The sequence below is a fragment of the Lonchura striata genome, chromosome 8 (assembly GCF_046129695.1).
Source record: "Lonchura striata isolate bLonStr1 chromosome 8, bLonStr1.mat, whole genome shotgun sequence".
NCBI lineage: Eukaryota > Metazoa > Chordata > Aves > Passeriformes > Estrildidae > Lonchura > Lonchura striata.
In genome coordinates, this window is record NC_134610.1 from 26,623,828 (window position 1) to 26,640,932 (window position 17,105).

General features: G+C 38.3%; 1 protein-coding gene across 3 annotated transcripts in view; it reads right to left on the reverse strand.

Moving 5' to 3' along the window:
• The window catches only part of BMPR2 (bone morphogenetic protein receptor type 2), a 105,537-nt gene that overhangs the window by 39,714 nt on the left and 48,718 nt on the right, over window positions 1–17,105 (reverse strand). For all 3 annotated transcript variants that reach the window (XM_021555389.3, XM_077785120.1, XM_021555386.3), the window contains exons 2-3: window positions 13,721–13,894; window positions 12,299–12,478 (exon numbers count right to left, since the gene is read on the reverse strand). In XM_021555389.3, the coding sequence (XP_021411064.2) occupies window positions 12,299–12,478; window positions 13,721–13,894 (354 nt within the window). The remainder of the gene's footprint in view (window positions 1–12,298; window positions 12,479–13,720; window positions 13,895–17,105) is intronic.

Here is a 17,105-nt window from a genome sequence, read left to right on the forward strand (position 1 = left end):
TCAAGACTATTATTAGTATTTTCCCCCCATAAAAGAACTTGCTGGTTTCAGTTTTAATTGAAGTAATAAAAACAAAAAGAGAAGAAGCCCCCTCGTCAAAAAACCCAAACCAACTAACCTTCCTGAAAATAGCATTTAAGTGTTGGAAAAAAAAAAAAAAAAAGAAAAGTAATGTTAGCACACCTGAGCTATATACTGGAAGCTCAAATTAGTTTCAAACCTTTTTGTTGTTGTACTCCCTCCCACTGCTCTTACTCACTAATCATTCTCTTTGTGCCAGAAGTCTCCCATTTAACCTCCAAAGCTGAGCAGGGACAGCCTACAGCTCCCTTGGCTCTGTCTCCCTGTGCCAGCCCGAGCAGGGCTGCCAGGGCCTGGGGACAGCACCCCCGGGTGCCTGGCACAGCGCTCAGAGGTGCAGGATGCTCCTGGGCTGCAGCGTGTACTTACTGCACCCACACACAGCTTGAGCTCGCTCACAGATGCTGTGAATGGCTCTGCAGCTGGGAGAGTCTCGCCAAACCCACGGCGGGTAACAAGGGCAGGACGGGGCTGCTGACCCTGCTGATAAAGGCAGAGAAATTCAAGTGACTCTTCAAACTCATTAAACAGTTGAAATATTTTCTAAATGTTCATCTGTCACTAATTTCTGTGGCTTTCCATGCCTTAATCTGCAGTAAGTTTTCACCAAGTTCTCTCTGCTTTCCCACAGCACTGTGAAACAGCAGTGTCTGGACCTGCATCCAAAGGAAGAACACTGCTCAGTGCAATTCACTGTGTGAATTCACAATGTGGCTCAGCATCGTCCATTTTACCTTAGTCCCTGCAATTATCCTCAGAGAACAGAAATGGAGAAAAACAGAACACAGCTCAAATATAACCAATTTGTATTTGCTGTAGTCTGAATGTCTATCCTGTCAGGAGTTCATGTTGGTGTGAATGTGGGTATTTTCTCCATGCTTGGGGGTTATTTTGTCTGGTTTTTCTATTGGGGAGCAGGGGGTGGATTTGGGTTTTGCTTCTTTTTGAAGTTTTTATGTGTGTATTATATTGGTTTTAGTTTTCTTAAAGAGAAAAACCCCCCAGGACAAAGGAATACATACCTAAGAACTGTGCTTCTGTTTTATTACACTAGTACTAATTTATTGGGGTTTAAAGCTCTATTTCTACATGCACCACTACTTTTAGAGCAGGTTAATGCTTTAATAGGAGAAGCAGAGCTACAACCAAGCAAAAATGATTGCAGTGGCTCCATATTGTTGGTTCAGCTGTTTAGAGCATATATCAGCAGTGTATTCCTTCAGAGAGACACATCCAGTTTGTGAGCAATCGATAGACAGGGCACTGAACCACAACTCAAAGAGAAAAAGAAATAAGAGAAAAAGAAATATTTTTATTTGGCATAGGGGGAAAAGAAATCACTTTCACTGCTACAGCTCTAACACTTGTATTTCCTGTTCTAGCATTATGAAAGTGAGAAGTGTTTTCTCACAGGCTGCAAGGATACCTTACACCCTTGCTCAAACTATATATAGTTTTAAGTCAATATGAATGTCTGAAACAAGGAATTTTTTGCTGGTCTCAGAAAATACTTACAGGCTTGCAAGCAGATTCTAAATGAGCCTCATGCCACAAGGCCAAGGGAAGGCAAAAATCCAGGCCAAAATCAAAAGCTGTGTAATATCATTCACAGGTACTCCAGACACTTTTAGAAAGTAGTAATCCATTTAGAAAGTAGTAATCCCAAGAAACATATATGCAGTATTTTGCAGGTTCAGCCTTTCAAATAAATGCACAAAACTGTAGTGATTAAACATTTAAGTCCACCTCGCTGGAATCTCAAAGGAATTTAAAAGAACTGGATCACAAACTCCTATCTCACTGCAACTTGATATTAATATCTTAGAAAAAGAAGTCCTTCCTCACATCTCTCAGAAAACTACAGATCTTTCTACTTCAAAATAAGATAAAAAAGCTAAAGCACAATTTTTAAAAAAATACAAAGGTAATGGAAAAATCTTCACACTTCCCTCTTTCAGTACATTCCTTGCCCTTAAAGATTGAATTCCTAACTCCCCCTCCCAGACATATCAGACATACAGCAAATGTCTTTCCATTAATTGATTCTGCATGGAAGTACACTACACAAACTGAAACAGGGTGAAACCCAGTAAGTTATATTTTAGGGCTAATTAATATATTGATTTCTTTCAAATTAAGAAATGTGTTACAGAACAAAACATCTTAGTATCCCAAAAGTAAAACACTGATAAACAAACCAGGACTTCTGAGAAAGAAATGTACAGACTGTCTAAATAAATCTGATGTTTGGTTTTTTGAAAGATCAATACCTATTCTGATATTGAAAACATGGAAGCTAAAATAAAACAAAAAAAAAAAAAAAACAAACTGCAGACCTCTTAACAGCTGACATGAAACATCCGATCTCCTACCACAAAATTCAGTCCTAATGAGAATTGCAACAAGGGGAAAAAGGTCTCTGTCACACAAAAATAGACACAACACTTGGTGTCCCAATGCTTGTGTATTAGTGTCCATAGCAACATCTCACCATTCATTTTATTTAATAAATACAAGCCAGCAAAAATAATAGTGAATGGTATACATCAACAACAGTTAATTCAACATATAAGGAAGGAAGGAACATTCCCAAACCTATCACAGAAAGAAAACAAAACTGCAGCATGACTAAGGAAAGTAACACCACAAAATACCAAGATAAAATAAAAAGACACAAAGAAATACTGAGTGTGGGTATACAAAAATAGTTATGGATTGAAGAACTCTTATTCTTTATAACTTAATGTAGGTCTCCTTATAACTTTTTCAGGAACTCACCACACCCTACTCTGACCTATTAGCTACAGTAAGCTTTCTTCATTATACAACCAACACAAATGTAAACACACTTCCGTATCCAACTTGAATCCCTGTTTAAGTACAATTACATCCACAAGACTCTTCACCAAGATTTTAGTGAATATACTGCCATCATCTTCCATTTGGACAGCAACAATAGGGTTATTTCATCTTGGAAATTGCAGCTTTAAAAAACCTGCAATTGGTGTATGATCAGGGGTAACGTTAGCCAGAAAGCCAACAGATCACCTCGGCCGACTTCAAAACAACCCTGACATTTCAGTTCTTCAGAAATAATCGAGATACCTATAGCCAGGATGACACATGCCAGGAGGTAGATGCCCACTTACAAAACTTCACATTCAGAATTCCAGAGTTAGTCACACGTTCACAATCCAAACACTTGAGGCATTTAGGTGATTTGCCATTCACTCTTAATAAGAAGGACAAGAGCCTTTCCTTATAAGGAAAACTAATTTAAAACACTGAACCCCAATATCCATCCACATGCAAAGATTTTGTCTGATGTGATGGAAGGCTGAAGGGAAAGAGACAATCCACAGCTTCCATCAAGTATAGCTCCTAACCCTTTTTATGCTCCCAACAGAAGATGGTCCACCAGCACAGTTGTGAAAGAAATCAAATCACACAAAGGAGAGTCACTTAGTGCATATATACAAAGATAAGCACAGTCTCAAGTTCAGGCTCTGGCTGCAGCACCTGCAAGCCAGATCCAAGCCAGCACTGCTGCCTGCAGCCTCTGCTCCCTGGCTTGGGGGCAATGCTGCCATCTCCACCCACAGCCTGCTCTGCACCAGCCCCTGCTCTACAGGAGCCACCTGGCAGCTAACCTACACAACCTCAGCTCTTTTGGTTAAGAGTAATTCAAGTGTCCTTAGAAATAACATCAATTGTTAAAAACCAAATGTTTTATTTACCTAGAGCTCCTGGGATTGTGGCAGATTGAAAGGTCATTAGCATTTTACCTCCAGATAGCACTCTCTCTGAAGATACACTGAATGCTGTATCATAAGGAAAGGAGCCAGAAATCAATGTTAAGTAATGTACTGGATTTTCTGGACCACATTATTTTTCAGATAAAGAAAAAAAAATTTCAAAAATGGCTCAATAAAGAAACGTCATTAATAACCAACTTTGAATGGCCAGCATATTTTAAGTGTCTGTCTGGACTTTCAGTCTCCTCTGAGGCATTGTGCTGAGCTACAGCTGCAACTCAGGTAAGACTGAAAACAGCTAGACTAACAGGTTATTCTAAAAGTCAAATGCCAAGAACCTAAAATTTTCTTTACAAATTGTATCCATTTCAAAACCATGACAGAAAATCAGATTTTTGTCAGCAAACTAACACATAAGACAGAAACAAGTGAGGCTTACTGAAAATGTTTAATTAAAGAGCAAGAAGAAGACATTAAAGGCTTTCCATAATCTAAACACTGTTCTGCACAGATGAGCCTAATAGCACTAAACAGCAAATAACCTAATATTTATAAGTGATCTTCTGTTTTGCACTTAACAGCTCCAGTCCCAAGTCTGCCTCTTACTATGCCAGTAGTCTGAGGACAAAGCCTATTACTGTGCTGGGCATAGGGTAGGAATTTATTAGCAGTAGCTGGCAACACCTAGCAGTGCTTTATAACCAAACTTCACAGAGCTCTTGTGCCTTTTAATCTTAATTCCATTCATTGCAAAATTGTTCAAGAAAACCAGAGCAGAGCCTTGCTAAAAATCCTGAGGAATGCTCTGTGGGTAACATGGCAGGACAAAGGGGGTTATGAGAAAGAGTGTTCACAGCAAGGCCAGCAGCTGCAGGCTGCCCAGGGAGATCCAACTGCAGTATTTTGAAGCTAATGGCCTCTGTCAGGAGCTGGAGCCGCCGAGCAGCCTGTGCACAGCCATTTCTGCCATCCTGGCTCAGTGCAAGGAGCCTTTAGCATGACAAGACAGGGAAAGCAGGAGATCAACACAGCCAACGTGAAAATAAACATTAGAAAAAGCACAGGGACACAGACGAGCAGAACATCCACAAAACATAAACAGTGTTTCCATTTTGTTTGGCAATGACTTCAATGTACGCTATCTTGGCTAATTCAGTGAGTATGCTTTGTTGAGCAGAGTTACCTAAATAAAATCCACAAATCTTTAAAGGAGAAATGCTTCCACAGAGATGTAGTCTTAACTCCTACTGAAATATTAAAATTTACAGCACCCAGACTTAAAATATTTGAGGAATAGTTACTGAAGCCTATCACCATCAGAAAGCCTGTCAATCTCTGTCACCCAAAAGTGCACTGATATGTCAATCTGCCTTCCAGAGAGCTCCTATTTCTCAAATGATTTATATTAAGTAGCAGTGTATGGTTTCTTTAGAATAATGATGATATTGCATACATGTATTATACTGCATATTGCAGCATGTGAATAAAGACATAAAAGTAGAGCACCCTTGTCTATTCTCCACTTCGCCTTGAGATGAGGCAAAACAACTCCTTATCTGCTACTTTTATTATTCACAGTCCAGATTTCTACTAATGCATTCTGAAAGAGTATAATTCTTAGGAGCCTTATCTACTTTTACCTTGTGTCTGTAACACATTCACAACACAGCCCCAGCGCACACTGTCACAAAAGGTATCAGCTAATGACGACATTGAATGCATTATACAAGAATGTAAGTCTGACAGTACACAGCATTCCCAGTAAATGCAAACTGTATCTTTACTATATTTGTATTACCCAAAGATATTTGCAGATCTTTAAACTCTTAGAAGCGCATAAAACATAAGCAAGTAACTTCCAGCTGAGATGCAAATTAGTGCCTCAGGAACTGCACATGATACAAGACTGTGAATCACTTATTTACAGATATTGGTTAACTTAAAACGCATGTTTTCACAATTACTGAAGACGGCAAAAACAGTGATTACATTACAAAAAGTTGTGATAATTTTCTAAATTTTAGATCTTAAATGTGAATAAAATATTCACTGGAGTACTAGAAACAAACAGGCTACTTCAAGGATGACAAAGATGCAGATCAGACAATTGTATCAAACTAATAAGCTAAAAGTTATGCTTACACGTACTTGAGGAATTAAAATCTCTAAGGACTCAAGAAAAATATGTTTAGCCCTCTGAAACAAAGCACAAATACAGCTCTAGCACTTCATAAACACACTAAACTGCAATGTCAAGATACAGAAAAAATCCCACCTTGCATCAAAAAAAAAGCCATTTTTAGATTGCAGCATATTTTTAAGAGAACTCTGCTGCAGATCCTTGTGCTTGGCCCTCCAGGTCACAATGCACTACTAATTCCTGCAGGTACCTTTCCCATCTATTGTGCTCCAACAGGAGTCTGACAAAGCAGTAAGGAACGTACTCGTAAAAGGGGAAAAAAAAGAAAGGAAAAAAAAAAGAAAGAAAAAAACAGAAAAAAAAAATTAAGTGTTTGGTTTTGGGTTATTGGCGTTTTTGTAAAAATAATATTTGAAATGTTTCTGCTTTTTCAAACAAGCATGTTTGCTCTTTTAACATGGTTTTCAGCATTTTGTAGGTTTGGTGCATAGCAGAAATTAAAAAACATTTCCAAAACATTTTAGTGTCAGTGCAAGTAAAACACTTCAATTTCATCTTCCTGATTAAATGTTTCTGTAAGAGAAAAATTTTACACATACAGTTTTCTGCCTAAGTAGGTTTTGCCTTCATGGCCAACATTTCATATGCAAGACTCCAATTTCACATCAAAGCTTTACTTTTAAATTCAGTAAAGATTCAAATTTAATCTCAGGAGACTATGATGTCTTAGAAGTTAGAACAGCTAAGTGCTGTTACCAACAATCTTTAAGAGATTCTGCTTTTGATAGATTCAGTTTTAATGGGAAACTGAAGTTACTCAACAAGCATTACCAGTTATCTTGAGAGACTTGCAAAACATTGCACTGGTTCTACAGAAGTTAAGCCTTTCACTTGAATTTCTAAATAACCTTCTACAGCAATTGCTTTAACACTGTGCTTCCTGCAAAAAACTTTCACTTCTACTCTTCTTCCCTTACCCTAATCCACAGGACCATCACTTTTCCCTCAGTTGCAATGACACAAGATAGAGCCTTAATTAGGATACACTTACAAAATCTTATCACTAAGCATTTGTAGCAATGTGTACCCAGTGTCACAGCCCCCTCCACAGTTAATTAATTTCCTGTAACCAAATAAACAGCAAAAATCGCTCCACTAAGCACTAAATTATAGACAGAATGGCAACTGAAGGTTCAGGAAAATACATATTTGTTAACATCTGGCTAAAAATCCAAATATTTCATAATAAAGCCAGTATATTAAGGAATTGTTTTAAAGAAGTCCTACATTTCATTTTCCCCCTCTATCAGCTGCTCCACATATAATCTCTTTTAAGAGAGACACATACTAAGAAATCTCCATGCACATTCACCTGTATCTCCTTCAGCACTTTGGCCACTTCAATTTCTACAGCAACCTGAAGCAACTTCCTCAGAGGCACAGTACCATCCTCTTGCATCAAATGCTTAACTGTCTCAAAGTGCTTTAATTTCTTTTTTTAGGAAATATTAAGGCCTTTAGTTACTGTCTCAGTGTTTCCTCCCCTGCCCTATAACACAGTGAAGGTGCATTAACTACATAGAATGCCTCATCTCCTCACTGAAGGAAGAGGTGCCTGACTCCCAGTCCTTTCAAGGGTACAAGGTTTAATCCTCATGTAGATCCCTCCCACCTTCATCTTTTAAAACCTGAGATCTGCCACCTTGCAAAGGTTTGTAATTTCCTCTTTACATCTAAATCACCTAAAAACAAAAATAATAATGTACATGAAGGAAAAATCTTATTTACAGTGGGGTTTTTTAGATTAGTCGGATCAGAAATTAAATACCTGCTTAAACATCAGCTACAAACGTAGCTGATCAGGTGCTGCAAACCAGCTGAAGTAAATGCATTTCAATTATAAATTAATATTGGATGCTGCTCTCCAGAAAAAGCAGTTCAGGACAACTGAGAGTGAGCAGGGTTACAACTTTCCAAAATTAGCCTGACATGATCTAATTCAGCTTCAGTGGGAGAGTGGGCCACGTGCCCACAGCTACATGAGTCTAACTGCTGCCTCTCAAAAACAATAGTTAAATGAAAACTGTCTCATTACTACCATAATTAACCTGTCCCAGCCACATACATTAGTAATTACTTCTTTTTTTTTAATGGTAGCTTTTGTCAAAGTTTCCACACAATTGCATGAGCCCTTCAAGACAGACTTTTACATACCTATTTCATATATATAGCAAGAAGGCTGGCAAAGAGAGGCAAGAATGATACACTGGAAAGATAAACCTGTTATCAGTCAGAGTGAAGAAACTTCCTTGACTGCTTGAGGTGGTCTCTTTCTATCCACAACTCAGTGATGTTATTTAACAGAGGTTTCCCAAATCCTCTAAAAATTGTAGCCACCATTTACTGTTACGAGATGAAAACCCTATATAACATTCAACCACATGTATCAGTAACTGCTCAACTGTTGCTGCCAGGGATTTTTTTTCCACATATAACACAAATACCTGTCATAGAAAAAGGCATTCTTAACACTCAGTTGCTGCTACATTAATTTATTTGCAGCACCAGGAAGCAGCCTTGAGGGAAAAAATAATTTAAAATTACTCTTTCATCTTGATGTTATTTTAATGTGAATGTTTCATTACAGCAATATATCTATGACCAACAAGGCAGATCATTTAAGTCTTTAACTACTTAATTTCTATTTAACTGGCTATTATGAATGATTGAGGAACTAATAAATTTGTCTTCAAAACAGTCCCAGAATTTAGGAAGCATTCTGTAGTTGTAACAGGCAGATATTTAGCATGTCAAATTAAATATTTGACAAGGCCAATGAAGTAAACACATCTCAAAACACTGACCCAGGAAGCCATACCCTTTTTAGATAGGGTTAAGAGGTATATAAGTATACTGGCTGATGTTCAGATGGAAAATTTTTGGTCAATTTTTTGTGAAAATATAAGATGGAAGAACAGTGTATCTATCCATGAGTGATTTACCACAGAAGAAGAAAGTACATCTTTCCCCAAAAGTTCAAGATAGAGGATGAGTGGTTGTTTCTGAATGTTTGCATTTGAGTAGCTCCAAACTACACAGGCAAATGTTGAAATCAGAAACAGACACTATTCTACAACCACTACTTCTGGCATCAGGATACAGCTATCTTCATCTCTGCCTTTTTAATACCTCCAGACTCTGAGTTCTAGACTATCACCCATCCCACAGTATTTGCAAAATTCTAGCTGGAGGGATTAGCAACCAACAGCTACTCAAATCTGCCTGGATTATCTTTAAGATAGAAGAGATGAATATTATGACTACTCAGATGTATGATTGTTTTAAATTACCAGCTGTACATTAGGAAGCAGTAAGGATTAAATTTCAGACTTCTAGAACCTGTTTGTCCTCAATCTTATATTTCATTTTTATAAAAATTTTGCTACAAGACAGGTTGGATTACATGTATTTATACCCTAATCAAACATAAATTTAAAAAAAAAGCAAGCTGTTCTGTTCTACACAGATACAGTTGCAAGCTAAATGTTTTGACATTCTAAAAACAACATTGACATTATCTTAAATGTTACACTTAATTTTTCTAATTGCTATATGTTACAACAATGATAATTTGATATATCTAACGTATTAAGATCTTAACTTAATTTTGTCATCTTGAATCATTTATAGTCTAGCTGTATCTAACAGTATTCTGCTGTTTCCACAGATCTTTCATATGGCTGCAAGGAAACATCTTTAAAAGAACAACTGCAATTTTCCTTAAAAATTAAGCTTTAAATTGATTAAGTTCATCAGCAAGGTCTTCAGGTTCCATTAGTTTTTAAACTACAGCTGAATTTCTACTTGTCAAGGAACCTTTTATTCTGTATGATTTTACAGGAAATGAGAAGAAAAAAATTTACAACTCCTTAGTTAACTGCTGGCTAAGTTCATAATTGTATGAATTCAGGCTTCACCTCTGGTACCTCAGTCACCTCCACTTCAAAAGTTCCAGGATTATAAGTACAGTTCTAGGAGGTCTCATACCTTACTTTGGGCCATTCAAGAACTATTTTTCAAAAACATAGATGAAAAATAATGCTGTTACAGTTCACAGGCTTAAGTGAAATCTTCTGCAGAAGATTTCCCATGTGACTGAGACTTGTTCAATTTAATAATTTAAAAGGTATGGTAACACAGATTGCCACAGCCTGTGCAGCTAACCTTGCTGATGCCCTTACAGCATTCTGTCAACTATAACAGAAAGGCTGGAAGAGTGCCCAAGAAAGGTATCCAGTAGCTAATACAAAGCTTCCCAACAATTCTATAAAAACTCAACCTTGCCAAAGCAGGAATTCTGTATTTAATGTGCCAAAATATAATCTTATAGCACCAAAACAGGTCCTGGAAGGAGCTGAGAGACCATGAGCACTCCACCACTCAGAATGTGGGTCAGTAACATTGCAGGGGTCTGTGTGTTGCAGCCTCCCTGCTTTTTCACCCCTGCAGCTTTCTCAAGTACCCTGTACCTCCAGAGTGCTACCAGAGTGCTGGAGTGCCAAGAGCAGCCCCATCTGTCAGATGCAGCAATGGTAGAGCTTCACAAATAAAACACCAGAGTGGCAAATGAGGCCATCCTTGCTGCTGGAATGGCCCATCTCCATCTCTTAACCCAGTCAAAGCAGACAGACAACTGTGCTCCGAAGCAACCTACTTTGCTTGTGCTTCTGCCTAAAGCCAAATTTGCCTATTATGAAAATGGAAGGTGACACAATAACACTGAACAGTTTGAGTCAGTAGAAATGTACACTGCAGCACTCAATTACAGCTGGGTGAGTTAAGGACTGTGTTACAGATTTAATCCATCTCCCCCCTACTTTGGAAGTCAAGATGGATCTTTTGGTATCAAAAATTTAATTTAAAATTATTTGAAGATCTTATCACTGAATTAATTCAGCTTGTAATTTTTAACCTTTGAGAAGAACAAGCACAAGTAATTTTGTAAGAACGTGGTTTTCCTGTTCTGGGGGGACAGAAATGGACAGGAATTACCTTTACACCTGGTTTTCCTCCTGTCTAATTTCCCTGCACAACAATAACTCCAATCACATTTGGGGAGCCCAATCTGATGACTCTTACCAAAGTCAAGCAGAGTTTGTTCTGCACTGCACAGTGACATTGATTCCAAATGGTGATTGTTTACTGGTTCTACAAACAGTACTGTCAACCAAAAGGCAGCATGTTTTACCGACTACCTTTACCCATTCATACTGTACACGCTTTCCAAGTTAAAGACTGCTGGTTTTTAGCATGCCAAACTAAACCCTCATTTTGATCCAACTTCCTTACAAATACCAGATCCATTTTTGAAAGCATCAGTGATAAGCATCAGCATCTTCACACTGAAGTTAATTCAAATACTATAATTCCTAAACACAAACTACACTTTTTGCATTCTACAGCTGTAAATGCTATCCAATTATGCACCTTCATTTCACAAAATACTTTCTACTGATAAGAAACTCTTGACATACAGAACAGTTGTGCCTCTATTTCCATAACTAACTTTATTCAACTTCCCTTTCACAATTCTTATTTAGAAAAGGCTATGCAAATGTTTAGATTAGGCCACAAACTCAGCTTCTTTACAGGTTCTTAACTTTTGGAGCACAGTGAAACAGTGTGCCTGCTAATTATGATCTTGCTTCTGTCACACCAGGTTAAGGGGTCTGATCCCTTGATCTGGATTTTAGGCTGATTTTATAATAAATAACTGAAAAGAAATTACTCTGTTCAAACTAGTATTCTTTGAACATTATGTCAAAGTTAGTCCTTACTAGAGAAAAGCAAAAGAAAGAAGTCAAATTTCAGAGACTGTTGGAGAGAACTTCAACAGTCAGATACAAGACCGGTTCTACCACTCAAAACTACCTGTGATTCATCACTGAACACACAGGCCAAACCTTCCAAAGGTATCACAGTGTTAATGAAACCACTGGCCTCTTCTCCATAGAAGTCATGAAACTTCTAAATACCTCCACAGGCTTATGAGGTTGAGCATCCAAATATCAAAACACAAAAGATTAGAGACCATTTTGAAAAATATAACCTGTATTCAGCAGTTACCAATACAAGCAACCCTCTTGTAAGCATTTATCTTGTTCTTTGTGGAGGAATGTGGAATATGAATGTGACAAACTTCCTAAGGGAAAGCTCTGCTCTGTTTGCCATCTCTGTGACATTTTACAGTAGCACAAAAAGAAGGCTCTTTCCCTAAAATCTTTATACCATAAAATAACAGAAACACAAGCATCTGACTTACTGTAAGGTGTTGTATCAGTAGGGTCAGGAGGTGGGAAGTTTTCTGTGAAGTTGACATTACACAAGTCTGTACTACAGCAGCAGAAGCGGTATGTTCCATTCTGAATCAAGGAAGGGGTGGTTGTAACTATACACTCTTCAAAGTGACACTCCTGTGGGTCTCCTATATGAGACCAGCAACCTGCAAAAAGAAGCAAATTACTTTTTTTTTTTTCAAGTAAGCATAAAATTAGTTCTACTGACTGAATAAACACACCTACAGAAATCCATACATTACCTGATTAAACATTACAGAAAACAGTTATCATAATTTGCTTGTCTGACTTTACTACCACCTTTTAAACCAAAACCTGAATAATTTCTTTTAGAACTCCTCATAGCCAAAGAGAAGAAAATGTGGGCAGGGATAAAGGCCAATGTCCAGCTATTGCCTTACTATGATAAACCTGAATTTCTGAGCCTTCTAAGCAGAAATATGCTATTCCTCACCTCTCTGACACCACAGACCATATCACCATTTTCTGGTCCAGAGACTAAATTAATTGTGACCTAGTCCCTTCCTTAGGCCACAAGACTGCATCTACAGCTTGGTGCTTCTTGTATAATTTTCAAAATTCTGCCTTTCCTTGTTGTCAGTATCACTGGACTTTTCTATAGGACCACAACTTATTGCCTGGTTCATACCAGGTCCTTTGTCCCTGCAGCAACTGTTCATTCCCAAGTATGGTCAACAGCAGCTAAATGTCATTTATCCACAAATACCTGGAAGGGAAAGAGGCAGCAGTGGGGCAGAGGTGAGCAGTCAGGCTGCACCCTTCAGCAGATTGCCAGATCAAACAAGAATCATGGACTACAACTCCACAGGCTATTTGTAAATATCAGCTGCATTTTCATTCAGCCTTATACTACATTAACTTGCATCCAAGTAAAAAAGAGCAGAATCCCTGAGAATCATAATCAAAACATGTCTCCAGAAACTGCAAGGCCCTCCACACATCCTGCCTTCATTCTCCCCACAGAAGAGTACTGAATTACAGTATTGACATGTGAACTATAGCTGAAATTTCCTTTGTAACATCATCCAATCAATATGAATATACACTTTATACTTAATAAGACACTTATTAAGACACATCAACACACATGAAATTCAAGAAAGACATCTTCCTCTGGACATTCTATGTAATGAGAAATTTGAACACTTCTTTCAACTGTACATTAATGTCTTTGGTCTCTTTTAGAAGTCATTCATTCCAAACAAACCTTCTGTTCACATTTTAAAAAGTTAAATGGGAAGTATAAAATTATGCATTTTGACAAAGTGCAAGAAGTGTAGTTTTGCAGCTGTGCAGCTTTGTATGAGCTGCCTAGATCACAAAGAAGTGAAATAAAACTACTGCACTAAAATGGAACTGTTACATACCTTGTTTTACAAGATGTATGTCTCCTTCTCGTGTTTTTTCCCAAAGTCCATAGCAGGTACTACCTTTCATGCACAAAATCGTGCCATTCTCCTGGGAGATTCGGCTCTCACTGATTCCATGGTCCTGCTGATATGGGTCTTTAAATGCACACAGCCGCTCCTCACTCTGTGTAGCTTTAGCCAAAGAAAGAAAAATCATTTTTGTCAGTGATTCTGTGCATAAAATACTAACTTTAAAAAACAGATTATTAAGGTCTTCTGAAAAATGCATTAAAAAAATCTAGATGTGTAACTACGAGGCACTCAGATACTATTCAGAATTACAGCGCAGCAAACATCCAACCACAGTAAGAATGTGTAGTACATTTTTCAACAACTACATTTCATCCAGTTCTTTAACTCCCATCAAAGCATTGGCAGCAAAAAGATACAAGATGAAGTAGATTGGTCTTTTGGGTAAAACAAATTTTGAACTTAAAGTAAAATTATAGCATATGTAATTGTAAATTATTAAAGGTACTGTATAAAATATCTTCTCACAGATGGCTTATTTCTTTGATCATTCTTCAGCACTGGTCCCAAAGAAGCCATGTTTCAGCAAGGCAGACTTACTGCAAGAACACTACTTCACTGTGTCACCAGCTGGGATTATTGGGTAAGAAATACCAAGAGACTTGCATGTGTCTCTCTTTTAAGGCTATTCATTAGGAGTCAAAATTCGTAATTCTTTTATGCTGAGACAACTATACATTGCTGCACTATTCAGGCCAGCATTCTGTCAGTGTTTCCCAGTTTATTGTGTGGCAGCAGTAATTAAAATAGCACAACTTAGCTGATTTTCCTACTGGTCTGGTAGAGCATGTGTGATCAGTTGAGCTGCGTGTCAGCTCAGTGGGGGCAAAACTCTCAGCTGAGGAGACAGAAACTTCTTAAGCCAGTGTAATTCAATCACTTGCAGCTCCTCACACCCCAAGAACCTGGCTGGCAGTCCATGCTGCACACCCACCTCTCTGAACTCTGGTCAGAAAGTCAGTCACCTACATTTCATACCCAATTTTTTTTAAATCTCTCTGAGCAGAGTTAGTCAAATTACGGAGTACAAAAAGGTCACACATGAACAGCCAGCACATGCTGCCTCCAGCAGAACTCGCCAGTTGCGCGCTGTAGTTTTATTCTCAGAACAGCTGAGTATGCCAGGCGTGAAGCATCTGTCCTGCATTCTCTGCTCCATGACACAGGACTGGCCAAGAAACAACGTAAGAAAGGACAGGACCCCACTGCCGTAAGGGAACTGGATCTGACTCACTTTTGGAAAAGTCAGAGAAGAAAAAACTATCACAGAATTACAATGTTCAAGACACAATGGGACAAAAGTATACAGCCTTGTGAAATAGGACCCATCTGCTCTGAGGGACAGTAGAAAGATTTTAAAACCTCTGGTATTTGATAGCTGAGTGGGGCTGAGGCCATCCAAGATCTGGTTGTTTACAAAATGCTCAAACTGCTGCAAAATAAGCCCTTTCATAACTATCCTTTGTGAAAATTGATTTAAAAGAACAGAATTTATGAAACAACCACACAAATCTAGTTTCTCTTTCTAAAAAGAAAAGTAATTCCAGTAAAGTACAATTTAATAATACCTCAGTATGTTAAAAAATAATCTTTGAACCTGTGAAATAATAGAAGAAGAAAAAATACCAAAACAAACCAAAATCTTTTGAGTTTGCCCTGGACTCAGCCAAAAAATAATGACATATATCATGTCTGTGCACCACTGACTAAGACAGTTTAATTGCTTACTTTTCAGTTCTCTTAATCTTTCTCGAAAACTCATAGGATCAAGGTTGAGAGGTAAGAATATGAGAAAATACTCAAAATAAGAGAAGCTGTTAAGAGTCATGCTAGATACTGTCCAACCATACATGTACTACAGAAAATAAAAGTAACTACTAAAGGCTTTTCTGATTTAAAAAGGCTGCATTGCCCTATAAGAATGCCTGCAGAGAGGATGGGCAAGCATGAGAAAACACAACACAGAGCTAGCAACCTGAGTGTCTATCAATTTTCTTGCAAAGTAATAAAAATACGAGTTAACTTGACACAATTTAATGTCAGATGATCTCAGTGGGAAACTTTCCCAACAAAAAAAAATAAAGGTTACTCATCCAACAACTCGAGTTTTCATGCTGATCACTGCACATTCCTGCTTCGATTATAACTCGGAGAAGCACGGCCCCTGTGGGAGCAGTACCCAGTGCAATACTCTGCTGACCCCTGCCCCTTCCCTGATGGCATGGAACATCTGGAGAACAGGGGACATGGAACAAAAGCTACTTTATTTTTCTCTATGGCCTCTGTATGTTCATTGTTGAAGATGTAATGCCGAAGAAAATTGGGTAGGGCAGAAACCATCTTGCAGAACAACAGAATAGATGAGCTGCTTCAGTTACTGCTCGTGATTTCAATACATTCCTGCTCTGGGATTTCTTTCTTCCAGGCAATGGAAACCAGTCAGATTTTAAAACTTATAGGACTGGAATACTTCTAGGCCAGGTCCTGAAAGCAGCCTCTAGCCTAGGTGAGTATGCTTGTATGCCTTAAACCTTGCTCAAAAGAAGTACTAAAAAATATGACGACAAAAACCACACAAAAGTGCTGGAGTGCCTCTTTAAAAACTGCAATATTTCAACAGAAATCTTACTTTTCAAGGTAAAAACTGTTGCCCATTTGGATTTCCACATGGATGGCATTGTTTGTCAGTTTGCAGTAGATGTGCAGGGTGCATTCAGAGCTGAAACACACCTCCCTGTCCCTTGGGAGCTGTGCACCTGCAATGCTTAGGGCAGCCACTAACACACTCTAGCAGCTTAGCTAAAAACAATTCCAAAGCTGCTTCTCCATGCTTGGAGATATTTGAAAACTGCCTAGATATGGTCCCAGGCAGCTGGCTGTAGGTGACCCTGCCTCAGCAAGGAGCTTGACCAGATGACCTTCAGAGGTTCCCCTCAACCATTCTGCAATTCTTGCATGTCTCGAATGTGCAGCAAACACAACACAAAAATTATTTCTCAGCTGGGCTACTTGTTCTCTCTTGTCTCCAAGGCAGGCAAGGTGGTAGGGTAAGACTAGAACTACTGGATTCTCTTGCTTGTCTTTAGTTCAAATAAACCCAAGTAAATACCTTAATGTTAAGATTTTCATTAGACAACATAAGCAATTAAAATAAGTAACTTATCCTACGAAGACTGAGACTCCTGAACCAGTCTATTTGATACATATAGTTCTTTTGCTGCCTGTCAGAAACATGAAGGACAAAGTCCCTGCAGATGTGTGCTCACCAGATATTAGGGGGCCATGAGGAGTTCACTATACAGTGCCCTTTTCC